The sequence below is a fragment of the Canis lupus genome, chromosome 5, assembly GCF_003254725.2.
Source record: "Canis lupus dingo isolate Sandy chromosome 5, ASM325472v2, whole genome shotgun sequence".
Lineage (NCBI taxonomy): Eukaryota > Metazoa > Chordata > Mammalia > Carnivora > Canidae > Canis > Canis lupus.
This window is the reverse complement of record NC_064247.1, coordinates 33,102,479-33,118,056: the sequence shown is the minus strand read 5'-3', so window position 1 is coordinate 33,118,056 and position 15,578 is coordinate 33,102,479. Positions and strand designations below refer to the sequence as shown.

At 50.5% G+C, this 15,578-nt stretch overlaps 1 protein-coding gene and 4 non-coding genes across 5 annotated transcripts; 1 reads left to right on the top strand and 4 right to left on the bottom strand.

Moving 5' to 3' along the window:
* The first annotated feature begins 6,458 nt into the window (after positions 1 to 6,458).
* On the top strand, positions 6,459 to 8,281 carry BORCS6 (BLOC-1 related complex subunit 6). The gene has a single exon (XM_025428446.3). It carries the CDS (start codon positions 6,535 to 6,537, stop codon positions 7,588 to 7,590), a length of 1,056 nt encoding a protein of 351 aa, XP_025284231.1. The 5' UTR covers positions 6,459 to 6,534; the 3' UTR covers positions 7,591 to 8,281.
* Positions 8,282 to 8,940: 659 nt separating this feature from the next.
* Positions 8,941 to 9,014, bottom strand: TRNAI-AAU (transfer RNA isoleucine (anticodon AAU)). Its single transcript has one exon. It is a non-coding gene; the product is annotated as a tRNA-Ile (tRNA).
* A 334-nt stretch (positions 9,015 to 9,348) lies between these two features.
* Positions 9,349 to 9,422, bottom strand: TRNAT-AGU (transfer RNA threonine (anticodon AGU)). Its single transcript has one exon. It is a non-coding gene; the product is annotated as a tRNA-Thr (tRNA).
* Positions 9,423 to 9,677: 255 nt separating this feature from the next.
* On the bottom strand, positions 9,678 to 9,759 carry TRNAS-GCU (transfer RNA serine (anticodon GCU)). The gene has a single exon. It is a non-coding gene; the product is annotated as a tRNA-Ser (tRNA).
* Positions 9,760 to 10,169: 410 nt separating this feature from the next.
* Positions 10,170 to 10,241, bottom strand: TRNAW-CCA (transfer RNA tryptophan (anticodon CCA)). Its single transcript has one exon. It is a non-coding gene; the product is annotated as a tRNA-Trp (tRNA).
* Positions 10,242 to 15,578: the final 5,337 nt, after the last annotated feature.

Sequence of the window (15,578 nt, the reverse complement as noted above, 5' to 3'; positions counted from 1 at the left end):
ATGTGAAAGCAATTGAGTGTCTACCAATGGATGAACAAATAAAGAAGATATGACACACACACACACACACACACACACATACACACACACACAGTGGAGTATTATCTGGCCATTAAAAGGAATGAAATCTTGCCTTTTGCAACAACATGGATGGACCTGGAGGGCATTGTGCTAAGTTAAGTCAGGCAGAGAAAGGCAAATACCATATCTGGAACCTAAAAACAAGGAAGCAAACAATAAATCAACAAGAAAACCCAAAAAGCCCAGAGATACAAAGAACAGACAGGGATAGGGAGTAGGGGGTGGGAGAAATTGGTGAAGAGGGTCGAAAGATAAAAAAAATATGTATTTATGTTTATAAATATGCTATTATAAATGAATATTTATAAATAAGTATAAATATATAGTCTTATTCTAGAAAAGGTTTTAAGTAGTTTACAAGATACGTGAAACAGAAAATAATAGAAAAGTGGAGACACACTCCCCGAAGAACATATACAGATGGCAAATAAGCATGTGAAAGGATATTCAACCTCATTAGTTATTAGGGAACACAAATTAAAACCATGCTGAGAACAATGGCTAAAAGACGGAAGACAGGACCTAAAGAGTTTTCAGGTTTTCCAAAGGAACAGAAAATGGAATTCCCAACCAGGAGACAAATTCCCACACATGATCTGTAATTCCAAAGAAGTAGCTTTCTAAATTTGGAATAGATTGAAAAGACAGAGGGTGGAGAAGCCCCCTGGAGAAATTCATGTTCTCCTGGGGACCCTATACCTACTGAGTTTTGCAGGCTTATAAACCTTTTTTGGTCTGGTCTTTGGCAAGATTCTTTCTTGCTAAATTTATTTATTTGTTTGTTTGTTTGTTTATGAGAGACACACAGAGAGAGGCAGAGACCCCGGCAGAGGGAGAAGCAGGCTCCCTGTGCGGAGCCCGATGTGGGACTCAATCCCAGGTCTCCAGGATCAGGCCCTGGGCTGAAGGCGGCGCTAAACTGCTGAGCCATCCGGGCTGCCCCCCAGGTGCCCCTCTTACTGAATTTATATATTGTGCTCCTCAGCTGATCATGGGAATGAACGAACGAGTCTAATAGTGGGAAGAGCCGAGCTAGTTTCACACACTGTCTCCTTGTGATGTGACTTGGACATAAAGGGGGTGGTATTGATCTCACTGACTAATCTACTGATTTCTAATGCCACATGAAGCTGGTTCCTGAGATGGCTGGATGTGCGGCAGTCCTTCCGCGCCCATGGGGACAGCTGAGGTCAGGAAGATGGGTAGCAACCTGTTTCAAAGCGCAGGGTGAGAAATTTTCTCCAGGCTACCTGGGTGGGGAACTGGTCAGTTGGGACTATCAGTGGACACTCTGAAAGATGTTCCACCCCCAAAGCAGCAGCCAATGGTATATATCTGCGGAGAATGTCACATGGTAAAATGGAATAAAATCCAGGGATCTAATCAGATGGATGCAGATGTAGAGAGTGGATACAGAATAATGTACAAGAGAAGGACAAAAAGATTGGTGATTTGGGGTGCCTGGGTGACTCAGCTAGTTAAGCATCCAACTCTTGATTTCGGCTCAGGTCATGATCTCAGGGTCCTGGGATGGAGTCCCATGTGGTGCTCCATGATCCACAAGGAATCTGTTGGAGATTCTTTCCCTCCCTAACTGCCCCTCTTCCTGCTCATGTGCTCATTTTCTCTGTGTGTGTGTAAAATAACAAATCAATCAATCTTTAAAAAAAAGATTGGTTGGGATCCCTGGGTGGCGCAGCGGTGTAGCGCCTGTCTTTGGCCCAGGGCGCGATCCTGGAGACCCGGGATCGAATCCCACGTCGGGCTCCCGGTGCATGGAGCCTGCTTCTCCATCTGCCTGTGTCTCTGCCTCTCTCTCTCTCTCTCTCTGTGACTATCATAAAAAAAAAAAAAATTAAAAAAAATAAAAAAAAGATTGGTGAAAAAAAATAAATAAAAAAAAGATTGGTGGTTTTGATGCTTGAAGAAACACAGAAGTCAGAGCATCATCTTTGTATTTGGAGTTGCTGTTAATGTGGGATAGCTTCTGATTACTGTGCTTATCTTTATGAATACAACTACATACACATGGTTTCATTTTTTTTTACATGACTTCATTTTAAAATAAAAAAAAAAAGACAGATTGGCAGAATGAGAGTGGTTGATAGAGCATAAAGATGGAAAGAACCAGGGTCCTCCGTGATTTTGTTGAGCTACTGAATTTATCAACCTTGGAGTCCTCAGAAGCCTTCCTGCCATATAGGTCTTCTGGCTAATTTACTTGTAAGGTCAAGAAATATTAACAGTCTGTCATATCCTTGATCAATATTTTTTTCTCCCTCTCTGCAATTTGTCATTTAACATAGCTTATAGAGGAGTGGTTTTCCTGTGTTGGTATTCTCCAGTATTATATTGTCAAGTCTGTCATCTGTCTCCTCTGTGGCATCTGATTTTTGGTTTTACTTTAAAAAGACTTCCCCGGGGGGTGGGGATGAATGGGTGACGGGCACTGAGGGGGGCACTTGAGGGGATGAGCACTGGGTGTTATTCTGTATGTTGGCAAAGTGAACACCAATAAAAAATAAATTTATTATAAAAAAATAAAAAATAGGGATCCCTGGGTGGCACAGCGGTTTGGCGCCTGCCTTTGGCCCAGGGCGCGATCCTGGAGACCCGGGATCGAATCCCACGTCGGGCTCCCGGTGCATGGAGCCTGCTTCTCCCTCTGCCTATGTCTCTGCCTCTCTCTCTCTCTCTGTGTGTGACTATCATAAATAAATAAAAATTTAAAAATAAATAAATAAAATTTACAAACCTCCATACTGTGTTCCACATTGTCTGCAACAATTTAAAAAAATAAATAAAAAATAAAAAAATAAAGACTTCCCCACCTTAAAGCTTATAAAAATAAAACAAACATGTACTTCTGTTTCCTTTCATTATTGTCTGTTTTTCATTTAAAAATGTGATCAAGGGCAGCCCGGGTGGCTCAGCGATTTAGCGTCCAGATTGAGTCCCACATTGGGCTCCCTGCATGGAGCCTGCTTCTCCCTCTGCCTCTGTCTCTGCCTCTCTCTCTCTCTCTGTGTCTCTCATGAATAAATAAATAAAATCTTTTTTAAAAAAATGTGATCAAAATTATTTTTTGTAACATAAGGGATGAAATCATTGTGTGTTTTTTTTTTTCCATTTTTGTTTTGGTTCAAATCACTGGTCTCTTTTACTTGCACTATTTATATAAATTGATCCCAAATGCCACACTTTCTTCATATACCAAATTTCCACATGCGGGCATGGCATGGTTGGCAACCAAAAAAAAAATATGTGTATTCATGGAGTAGTGGGGAAAACATGGGCCTTTAAAAATACATTTGTCTAGGGGCACCTGAGTGGCTCAGTTGGACAAGGCAACTTGATTTCGGCTCAAGTCATGATCTCAGGGTTGGGAGACTGAGCCCCAAGTCAGGCTCCTTGCTGTGCATTGAAACTGCTTGAGGTTCTCTCTTTTTCTCTCTCTCTCCCTCAGCCTCTCCCCTCTCAACCCCCTGCTCATTCTTTCTAAAAAATAAAATAAAATAAAAACATGTGTGTCTAAGTAAATAAATATGAAAAGACATTTATCCCTAATTGCAACAAAACCTATCCTTTTCTATCTCCATGCACTGTGTAGTACAGGCCTCTTTGACCCAAATCAGCTTTTATAAAGTCCTAAAAAAAGAGTATTCCAAAGCCTCGTGAACAGAGTGTGCTCATGAATGAAAACATGAGTCCATCAGGCCACCAGCAGTGACCCCATGGCCACCGACACTGATAGGCAAACAGGAGAAATGAGCCCCTTCTGGGGTGGGCTCCCAATTCCCCTGCTGCTCATGGTGCAAGAGGTTGCAAACTATCTGTGGAAAATCCGGGAGGTAAATCATGAAGTCTCTGCAGGCCATCTGGCTTCTGTTGAAACTACTCAGCTTTGCCATTATAGCACAAAAGCAACCAGAGACAGTTCACAAATGAGCAAACATGGCTGTATTCCTGTAAAACATATGGACACTGAAATGTGAATTTCATATAATTACATGAATTTTCATATCCTTTATTTTTCAACCATTTATTTTATTTTTCTTAAAGATTTTATTTATTCATGAGAGACACAGGCAAAGGGAGAAGCAGGGTCCTTGCAGTTAGCCTGATGTGGGACTCGAGCCTAGGACTCTGGGATCACACCCTGAGCCGAAGGCAGATGCGCAACCGCTGAGCCACCCAGCCGTCTCTATTTTTCAACCATTTAAACATGTGAAAAACATCTTCAGCTCTCAAGCCATATAACAACAGTAGAAAGCGGATCTGGCCCATGGGCTGTACTTGGAGGACCCCTAATGTAGGACACACTCTGGTTGCTTCCATAGCCCCTCCCGGCTCCGCACCGTGTTACAGCTACTTGGGTGTCGAGGGAACTGACCCACCTCTAGCTCCAGGAAGAGCATAATTGTTTTATTTTATTTATTTATTTATTTATTTATTTTAGCATAATTGTTTTAGCCTGATAAGTTGGGTCTTGTCACCTTGCTGGAGTAATTACTGCTGGACACTCAGTCCTAAGTCCATCAGACATGGCATTACCCTGGCCAATGTGACCAGATTGCACATGTGATCCAGTTTAGGTCAACAAGATGGAAAAAGAAATTAACTTCCCAGACTCTAGAAATAGAAGCGTGAGACATAAATGTCTGTTGTTTAAGACACCCAGTTTATGGTATTTTGTTATAGCAGCTCAGGGAGACTGAATACAACCCCCCAAGATGAGAAAAAACAGCCGTTTTGCCACCCTGAGGAAGCACACTTGGGATACAGCTGCCCCCAAAGAAAGAAATCAGGTCCTTTGTGACAGCCCTTGAGCACTGGATCCAAGCTTCTCTGAACACACTCTGCCTTGAGATTGTTATTGCATGACACAACGCACTGCCCTTGTTTTATTTTATTTTTTAAAATATTTTATTTATTTATTCATGAGACAGAGAGAGAGAGGCAGAGACACAGGCAGAAGGAGAAGCAGGCTCCCTACAGGGAGCCCGATATGGGACTGGATCCCAGGACCCTGGGATCAGGCCCTGAGCCAAAGGCAGATGCTCAACCGCTGAGCCACCCAGGAGCCCCAGTCCCCTTGTTTTAATGTTGCTGTTGGTTTGACTCCTGTTTTGTATTACTTGCTAAATAAAGAGCCTCTGCCTGCTGGGAAGTAAAGGGAAGACAAGGGGGAGGAGAGAAGCTTAGAGCAGCCCACTGCCCTCATGGTTTATTAGTCAGGACTCCGGGTGCAAGTGACAGAAACACATCTTGAACTATTCAGGTCACAAAGAGGAAGTCAATGCTTTCCGTCATTTACTTACTGTATATTTAGGAAATGCCTACGATATGCTAGGCTCCATTCTCAGCACTGGGGATACAGATCCAAACAGACCAAAAGCAAAAATCAAAAACCCTTTACCCTCAGGGAGCTTACATGAGCAAGCAAGCACAGCTGTAGTACGTTACATGGCAGTAAGTGCAATGAACCAAAGGAAAATAAGGGACATGGGGAATTGCTGGGGAAGCTGGCTACAATTTTTACACAGGTTGTCAGGGGAGGCCTCACTGAAAAGGTGATATTTGAAATAAGGAACTGAAATTGAAATTTTCCCTGGTAGACTTAGCCTTAAAAAAAAAAAAAAAGGCAAGAACAAGTGTAAATTCCTGGGGCTGAGGAACAATAGTGTGACTCCAGCAAGACCAGCCAAGGGAAAAGAAGGAAGAGATGGGCCCAGACTGGCACCAGGGCTCTGCTCTTCGTGCACAGCCATTCATTTATTGCATATTTTATCTCGTGGCAAAAATCACACACCATCATCCTCCAAGGTGAGAGACCCTCCCACGTGCAGGGGGCCGGAGACAGAGGACAGAGTTGCAAAAGCACAGGAAAGCCTTTAAGCCTGCTTGGTCGTCCATCGTGAGACTCTCCGGACCCAACCATCCGAGCTCTGATGAGGATCCCCGCTGCATCCCTCCTGATGGACTGAGTGTGCTTCAATCCCCACGGCCCAACCAGGAGAGACTCGTTCCATCCCCACCAACTCTCTAGGAGCCGCATCTCTGGTGCCCGCGGGGTGTGTTTGCTAAGCAACAACTGTGGGCGTGACAGCTGTGGGTGCAGAGTCTGAGCCCCGCCCCCGGAAGGAGGACTCGGGTATTTCAGGGACTTCCTCTTTAAGACTTGCCCCGCCTCCTCCCGAAAGGGCGGAGCGACGGCGGCGGCTGTCCCCTCCTTCGCCCCGCCCCGCCGGTCCTCACGTGGGTTCGGCTGCTCAATAACAGCCCTTCTTCCGGGACTTCCTGGTCGCCACGACCAATCAGCGTGTTTTTCCTGTCCTGACCATTGTCAGCCGGCTGCCAATCGCGCGCCTCGACCAACGCCCCTTAAAGGCGCCGCCGACGCCGCGCGAGCCGGGGCGAATCAGTTCCTAGGTGCCTGCCCCCAGCTGCGGCATGGAGTCGTCCCGGGGGCGGCCTGGGCCCGAGGCGGACCTTCCGGCTCCCGGGGAACAGCAAGCCGCGCTATGGGGCGGCGGCCCGGGCCGAGCGCCCTCGGAGCCGCCCTCAGGCCTCCCGCCGTCCGCGCAGGGAGAGGCCGAGAACGTTGGGGGCGCGCGCCGCCACCCCGCGGCGTCCCCGAAGACGCCGAGTCGCGGCGCCGTCCACCGGGCGGAGCGGGAGGCTCGGGACGACGACGAGTCCGGCCGCAGAGGGACGCCGTCCGCGCCAGGGAGCCGCGCGGGGGAGGCTTGCGAGGACCCCGAGCCGCCGGAGGCCGAGCCTGCGTCCGAGAGGGGCTGCCGTCGAGGGAGCGCGGGAGGCGGCGGGATGGAGGCTGAGCCGCGGGAGGGAGACGAGGAGGAGGAGGAGGCGGCGGCGGCCGGCAGGGCTGGTCGCTCGTTCTCCAGCCGCCTTCAGGACAGCCGCAGCCTGGACGGGCTGAGCGGGGCGTGCGGCGGTGGCGGCGGCGGAGGCGCGGGGTCCGCGGGGGGTGCGGAGCCTGGCGCGGGCAGCGGCCGCCGCGCCACTATCTCCAGCCCCCTGGAGCTCGAGGGCACCGTGAGCCGCCATGGCGACCTCACCCACTTCGTGGCCAACAACCTGCAACTCAAGATTCGTCTGAGCGGCACCCCGCAACCGCCGCCCCCCGCCCCAGCGCGGCCCTGTGCGGCGCCCGCGCCCGCCCCGGCCATCCCCCCCATCGACCCCGACGTGCTGCGGGACCTGGAGCGGCTGAGTCGGGAGCTGGGCGGCAGGGTGGACCGTCTGCTGCGCGGGCTGGGCGGCGCGGTGCAGGAGCTGACGGCGCTGAGCGTGGGCTGCATCCAGACCTACCGCGATGCCGTGGACTCCCTCGGCGAAGCGGTGGACATGAGCATCAAGGGCATGTACACCCTGCTGGCGCGCTGCGAAGAGCTGGAGCGGGCTTTGCAGCCCGTGCAGGGGCTGGCGCGCCAAGTCCGGGATATCCGACGCACCCTGGAGGTGTTGGAGGCCCTGTGCAAGTGACCTGGAGGGCAGGAGAGGCTGGCCGAGCCGGGCCGGCAGAATCTTGAGGCCTCTTCAAGGAGCCCTGGTGGGAACCGCCCGCAGAGGGGAGGCCTGTGTTTTGGAGGCTCTTGCGGATGCATTTAGCAGGCCTGCCACCACTCGCTGGGCCTTATTCAGGTGTATATGGGGAAGCCTCTCTGGGTAGGAGGGAATGATGCTCTGCTTCTATTAAGTTGGCCATTTGTAGCAACCCTGTTCTCTTCTCCAGCTAGAGCGCCGTCCCTGGAACCCAGGGCTTTAGGTCTCGGCTTGGGGACATGCCTGCCATGTGTGGTCAAGAAAGGAGAAGAGGCCCTAGCCCCCACTGTGGCCACCCTGACTCCAGTGGCCATATCTCAGGTGTCAGGGGCTGTGGGAGCTTGAGTGCCCCTTGGCCACACACCATGCGGAGAAAGATGCACACCTTCAGGTGGATAACCCCCTGCTTCTGCCCTCTGGCCCTGGACGATCCCCCTTCCCCAGGCGGAGCCGGGTTGAGCTGGAAGGAGTGTGCATCGATGGCACAGGGGGTGAGGTGGGAAGGGTCTCACTGCTCTCAGGGTTCAGGCAGACTTGTTGCTGGTTTTGAAGCCCACCTGTTGTGGAGTGTTCTAATCAGTTTTGGCTTTCTGAGTTTTTGTGGAATTAAAGTGCTGCTGCTAAGGCTGAAGTGTGTCTGTGTGGGATTCCAGGGATTGGTGAGCTGAATGAGGGTGGGTCTTTTTCATGGAGCTCTCTTGGCAGATGCTGGGAGCAGGGCGGAAGGGGGTCCCAGGCATCCCCCGCAAGTGTATGGTTCCTGTTCTCAGGCATCACTGACATGGGGCTGGAGGCTGGAGGGGGGAACACGTGAGAGACACAGATAGGGTCTCAGAGATCCAGTAAAAGCAGAAAGACAAGGTGTCCCAGTACCGAAAGGGAAGGGGCGGACTTCTGAGATCTTGGAGGGGACATGCAGGGGCTGGCTGAACTGGACATCTTGGCCCAGGAGGAACTGGAAACACCGGTTGCTCCATTCCTGACCCCGTTTCCCACATTCCCCCAATCAGTGTCCTATTGATTCCAACCTCTCCAAGCTTCCTGTCCACAGTTCACATGGTAAATTCCAGGAGCCCCAAGCCATAGCCGGGACCATTATAGAGATCACAGAAGGAACTCCAGTTTTATTAAACCTCCCTCCTCTCCACTCAAGACAGTACCATTTTGGACTGAGTTTCTACACTTTTCTATTTGGGATGTGAAAAGTCCTGGGATTAGGAAAGATTGCTTTACAGGCTTTCCCCAGTAACAAGAAATTAAATGGTGCAAAGTTAAAAAGGGAACCACTCCTGGCCCGTACGGGGATCGAACCCGCGACCTTGGCGTTATTAGCACCACGCTCTAACCAACTGAGCTAACCGGCCAGTTGATGTTGGCATCTCGGTCTAAAGCTATATAGAATTTATATTACCCATCGGTCATGTATAAAGAAAATTAAATATGGGCAGGGCCATTCCGAGAGACATGATAAACGACTTGAAGACGAAATCACCGAGCGTCTCGGGAAGGAACAGGAAGCGCAGATGCCACTCTGGTGCTCGGCGGCAAATACGGAGGCTGACGACCAGCACCGCGGGGTCCAGGGACCCAACCACAAAGGCCAGAAATGGAAAGCGCATCCCGTGGAGGCTCCGGAGAGACAATGATGGTTCGTTCTGCGGATGCTCAAAGGCTCTCCGCAAAAGCAGCAAAGTGTGGAGGCACCGCTGGGATTCGAACCCAGGATCTCCTGTTTACTAGACAGGCGCTTTAACCAACTAAGCCACGGCGCCCACCGTGAGGTTCCCCAGCCTCTTCTTTCCTTGGCCAGGTCAGCTCTACCGCAGGTGAATGGATGCCCAGATGCCCCTTGTGGCTGACCTCGGGCCGTCCCCGAAAAAGGAGCGGAAGGGACGAAAACCACGGCTGGGGGCGACTGCAGTGTAGAGGGGTGACGCGGAAACCGAATCGGAGTAGGTAAGAGGTTACAGAAGAAATTCGTGCTTGACGATGACAAAACGGAAGCCCCAGCCGCGGGAACCGCACGCCGACGAGGATGGGATTCGAACCCACGCGTGCAGAGCACAATGGATTAGCAGTCCATCGCCTTAACCACTCGGCCACCTCGTCTGCCGGGCTGCGGCTTCCGCTCTCCTCTCTGGGGTCTGAACTCGTCCTCCCGCCCGCCGGGCCCGCCCACGTGGCGGAGGGCGCGCGTCCCAGGAACCCCGCCCGGCCGACGCGCCCCGCAGGGCGGTCGCCCCCTGAGCCACCTTCTCGCCCGCGCGCTCCATCCTCTCCTCCCCGGCACCCAGAGACCCGCCGCGCGCGCCCGTCCCCCGGAGCTCCGCCCCCCGTCCGCGCGCACCGGGCTCCGACCTCTGGGCTGCCCGACGGCGCGGCTCCAGACGCGGCCCCCGGCGCGCTCCCCTTCCGGCCCCCGCGAGGTGCTGCTCCCACTGGGCGCCGGCGCTCGAGCGTCGTAGACGCGCCCGGGAGGGAAACAAATAAAAGTGACGGAAGCCCTCGCGAAAAAGAGCTGACCCCGACGTGATTTGAACACGCAACCTTCTGATCTGGAGTCAGACGCGCTACCGTTGCGCCACGAGGTCGGCCGGCCGGAGGGGTGGACAGGTCTCCCCATGGCCACTTGGCAGCCGGCCGGGGTCCTCGGCGACGGGGTGAGAGCCGAGCGCCTTCCCGAGCTCCTTAGGCTCCGGCGACACGGTGGGTTCGCCGACCCGCGGGGCCCCCGCAAACCCCCCACCCTCCGGCGTCCTGCCCACGAGCTGCTGGCCCGGAGCCGTCACCGGGGGCCCCCAGAGCACACGGCCGGGCGGGGTGGGAGGACGCCCCGCGGAGCGTGTGGGAGCGCGGCCGGAGCCCCGGGCACCTGCGGGGCGAGAGAGGAGCTCCTGCAGCTGCGCGTTCCCGGGGTCCGCGGGGCCTCCAGCCCCGCATCGGCCCCGCATCGGCCTGTACCAGCCCGCACCAGCCCCGCACCAGCCCCGCACCGGCTCCGCATCAGCCCCCGGCTCGGAGACTCTCTGATTTCTAAGTCCAGGGCAGAGACCCAGCCTCGGTCACTTTGTCGCTCGCTCGTTACAGCTCTGAGGAACAACTTACATGCTGTGACAGACACAGACCCGAAGGGTGTGTTTTGATTAAGTTTTAACAAATGCCACCCACAACCCATTCAATTCGTAGGACATTTCCTCCACCCCCAGAAAGTTCTGCCCTGCCCCTTTCCAGAGGCTAACCACTGTCCTGATTTCCATCACCACAGGCGTCAGCATGTTTTGGGGTTCCCCAAGTGAGAAGGAGCCGCGGCTTGGAGAGAGGGGAACCAGAAGCTAGCAAGAGACCCCCAATGGCCTCTTGAGGAAGAGGAGGAGTGCAAGAGGCCAACCTGGAGAAAGAGGTCATGCTGTGTCTCACCCCTTCCTTCCCAGGTCAAACGTCTGCACATCCCATACAGTGGTGCTCCTAAAAGTCCTCAGGTCCCACCTCTGGATTCAGACCTCCAGCACCTGCTGGACATCTTCACTTGACCCTGTCACCCTTCCTTCCCACTCCTGGACCATCAGCCAGTGGCTAAGCCAAGGCTGGGAGTCTTATCTTGACTTCCCTCTCCCGCCCTCCCCATTTCCAGTCACCAAATTCCCGTCAATTCCATGTTCCTTCATAATTCTCCTGCTAGCCCTAATTCCCCATCCCCACTGCCACCCTCTCACCTTCTCTTGCTGGATTATTCTAATAGACTCCTCTCTGATGGCTCTGCCTCCGGAATAGCCAAAAAGGATCATCTTTCTAAAATGCGAACTTGATCCCATCGCACTGTGGCTGAAAATCAGTGCCCCATTCCCTTGGAGATTAGGTCCTAACTTATTGGCAGGGTCCCCAGGGCTACACACTTCTTAAGTGAGCCCCTGGAAGCAGGTTGCCAGTATTCACACATAGGCTTTGCTACTTACTAGTCGTGGGATTTGGGTTGGTTATGAAATCTCCCTGCGTTTCAATGTCCCCATATGGAAAATGGTAAAAACCTTAATGGATCACTAGTAGTTTATTTACTGAGATAAAGTGTTCAGAACCTGACTGGCCACAATCAGTTATTATGGTTATTATTAATATCTGGCCCTTGCCTGATTCTTCGGCCACTGCCTCCTCCCCTCCCAGTTAGCAACCGTGGTGACTCATTTAGAGTTCCTTAAACTCACTTTAGCCTTCCTCCCTGCCTCTTTGCCACTGTCTCTGACTCTCCTTTACCTGGATGACCCTTACATACCCCTCAAGACTCAATTCAGAAGCTCCCTCCTCCGGACTTCTCCCCACCTCTGGGGGAGGAGGCTCGTGATGTGTCTCCTCCAGGGTGACACTGAGAACACTACTTTTAATTGTCTCCCCCGCCACATGGCAAGTTACTCAGGAGAAGGAAACACGTATTCCCAGCACCCCATATGATTCCGGGAGTATAATGTGTATTCGATAAGCATTTGTGAAATTAAGAAGGAATGGCGTTAGCGAAAGCCCTAGAGTGGACAAAAGCCTGCTTTACAGAGGAAGGAGTCATGTCTGAGTAGCTGGAGAGCATAGGAAGAGGTGGAAATTTTTGCCACAAAGGGAAGTATCAGGGAATGTGGACTTGATCTCTAGGCTGAGAAAGGTTCTGTAGGAGGGGTGAGGTATCATCAGTCCAGGAGTCACTATCCAGAGTACTCACTTGGAGGTTTAAGACTCCATTTATCCTACCCCAGTTTCCCAGTTTTAGAAACCAATAGATTATTCTGTTCAGAGCTGCATTGCCCAATATGGTACCTGCTAGGGTGGCTATTTGATATGGGGCTTTTCAAACTAAGTTGAAATTTAAGAACTCAGTTCTGTAGTCCTGCTAGCCACATTTCAAGGGTTTGATAGCCACATGGAGCTAGCTGGCTACCGCAGTGGACAGAAAACACTATGAAAAATTTCCGTCATCATAGAAAGTTCTGTTGGACAGAGCTGATCCTGAGGCTGAAAGTTGGTGGCTTGAGGCTGTCGTATGCTGTATGCTGTCATCAAGGTTATTTTTCTTCCTTTTCCTTTTTTTTCCACCATTAAGTTGGCTACTAACATTTATAATTGGAGTAACAATCTGGATTTCTGGCCTCTCTTAAAACAAAACAACAACAACCACAACAAAACTCTCAGGAATCTGGTAATGCTGGACTTCTATCTCCTTCCTCAAAACAACTGTCTGAAGTTGAAGCTGAGTAGTTGCTGTCTCCCAAAACCCACAAAAGATGTTAAATCTACCAGTTCACAATGATCTTAAGAATAATGAATTGGTCCCTTGTGGAGGAAGGTAGGGAATCAACTTATTATTCTGAAAACTGGTAAGTAATGGGGGAAAAGAATCACACATTTATCCAGCTTTTCCTGTATGACCTATATCTCAAGGTAAACAATGAGTTGATGAAGGCACATTCTTACCTATAGAAGAATAACAGGTGACAAGCACAGAGAGGAAGGATGGAATTAAGACATCCCTGTTTTGCAACTCCTCATGAAATAATGCAGCGAGGCAGTGGTGGTCAATGAAAGCAGTAGGTGAAAAGCTGACGGGAACTTTATAATGCCAGCCTCAGTCTGACTACACCTGAATCCAGCGCTCAGATTTAACACCAGAAAAAGAGAGAGAGGCAAGCAGCCAGGATTAGCCTTCTGATGTGATGGAATAGGAAGGACAGGCCAACTCCCAAGGTGTCTATTTACCAGGAAATCGAATGTGAGACTCCTCAACCACTACTAGATCTAACAACCAGTTTACAAGAAGGAGGAGGAACGGGTTAAATGGCAAGACCAGAGCACTGCCTATAAAGGGCCCCGTGTCTTGATCAGAGAAACTTCAAGGAAGGAGAACAAGAAGGAACAATCTAAGATGAGAAAGGAAAGAAATAAAAAAGAAAGAAAGAAAGAAAGAAAGAAAGAAAGAAAGAAAGAAAGAAAGAAAGAAAAGAAAAGAAAGAAGGAAAGGAAAGGAAAGGAAAGGAAAGGAAAGGAAAGGAAAGGAAAGGAAAGGAAAGGAAAGGAAAGGAAAGGATTTAAGAGACATATCAACCAAGTGCAACGTATGGACATATGGACATATGATGGGTATTGGGCAACCTGAGCTCTTTGGTCATGTCTGGGATTTGCTCTGCAAAAACCTGGTGGGCCTGGGAGGGAGCCAGGAGAGTCTTGCTGAAACAAGGGTGGCTGCGTCATGGCAACCGTCGGAGCAGAATGGCAGGCTTCGAAGGGGTTCATCCTCCGATTTTCTTTATTTTTACATCTATTTGAATTTTTCCATGATGAAAATATTTTTTTCCCCTAAGCTCTTTTCTGACCAAATCAAATGTTAGGAGGTGTGGGTTTCGACGCTGGGGCCAGGTGACCCCGCCCCTCACCTCACCCGTCTCCCGCTTAGGGAAGGACACCCGGTCACCAGCAGTACCTCCGACGGCCACGGGGTGGCTCTAACACTCACTTTTGTGTGACCTCTGCGGAGCACGCTTCTGTGAACGAAGGTCAGGGGGAGCAAGGGGATAGACCTAAACGCCTGCTCACTGTTTATTAATTCATAATGTGAAATGTGACTACCGAGTTCTTACTATCTAGTAGGTTCCCGGGGCAGGAAGCCTATTATAAACAGAATGCCCCAAACTTTCCATTGCGGGAGCCCAAAATCTAACTCACCGTCAACCTTGACCCCTTCCTTTTTCCCACCTACTCGGAGCCCCGTGTTTAGACCTTCCTATCTTTTAAAGATCTCTTGATTCCTTACACTTTGCTCCACTTTCCTTATTCCACCCTGGTCCACTCTCATTCTGTCTGTTGGCTTCTTCACAAGCCTGTTACTTAACATCTCAAAATCGATTCTCCGTGTTGCATCTTCTAGAATACAGACCTACCGGGTCTGTTCCCATGGCGGCAAAGCCATGCACCTTGTCTGCTCACCCCACCCCACCCCACCCCACTCTACCCTGATCTCTTCTTCCCCTTTGGTTACTAGACTTCAGATATGCTAGCTTCCTTTCTGCTCAATGAACACACACTGGCCTGGCCACCTTCCAACCTAAGAACCTTTGCACTTGCTCTGCCTCTCCCTGGAAAGTTCTTTTCCCGCAGCATCTCCACACGGCTGACTCCTCTTCATTCTGTTTGTTCCGGGACCTTGGAAAATTTTGCAAAAAACAGGTCCTGGGTTTTGCTCCCTTTCACTGGATGATAGTGCTTTTTTTGTGAATAGTCAGATTTGATAAACTGTCACTGGGGGAGCTTGTTCTGAAGACCTGGGCTTCCCATTCCTAGGAAAAAAATCATGTGAGTTATAGTCAGACGGAGGCAACCTTCAGTCCTTGCATCTTATATGTGTGCTCAGAATATTTCCGTGTTCCCTGTGCTGACTTCTGTATTTCCCATGGTGGAGAGCACATGGAGCCCCCCTCATTGGACTTAGGACGTCAACATTATCACTGTATTGAGGGTCTCATGCTGGTGAAGGTCACCTCAAGGGTGAGAAGCAGTTGGGTCCACTGTACTTTGCCTGTCTCTCCACTCCTGAGGTGGGGGAGGTTTGAAAATATTTTCAGGACTTTAAAACAGTTCGACAATTAAAGAGAGAACCTCCCCTACACACCTGAGAGCTCAGAAACCCATGCAGGGAATAGTTCATTACCATCCAAAATTTTAGGAGTAAAAAAATAAGAGACTTGGCTGACTCTTACCCTTTATACAAATAATTCCTCTGAAGAGTCTAAAAGATTTTGTTTTTTAGTTTACGAGTTTTGGTGACCACATAGTCTCTGTTATGAGATTAAGGCTGTATTGCCTTAATCTTAAAGAGGTGGTTTAATGTGAAAATGTCACTGCATAGTTTCAGTATATAGGAGTTCAACATGAGGGACCATCAGTCCTAGAAAACATTC

Bases quoted from the DNA above. Each gene is read 5' to 3' on its own strand.
- BORCS6 (XM_025428446.3), top strand. From the start codon at position 6,535: ATGGAGTCGTCCCGGGGGCGGCCTGGGCCCGAGGCGGACCTTCCGGCT.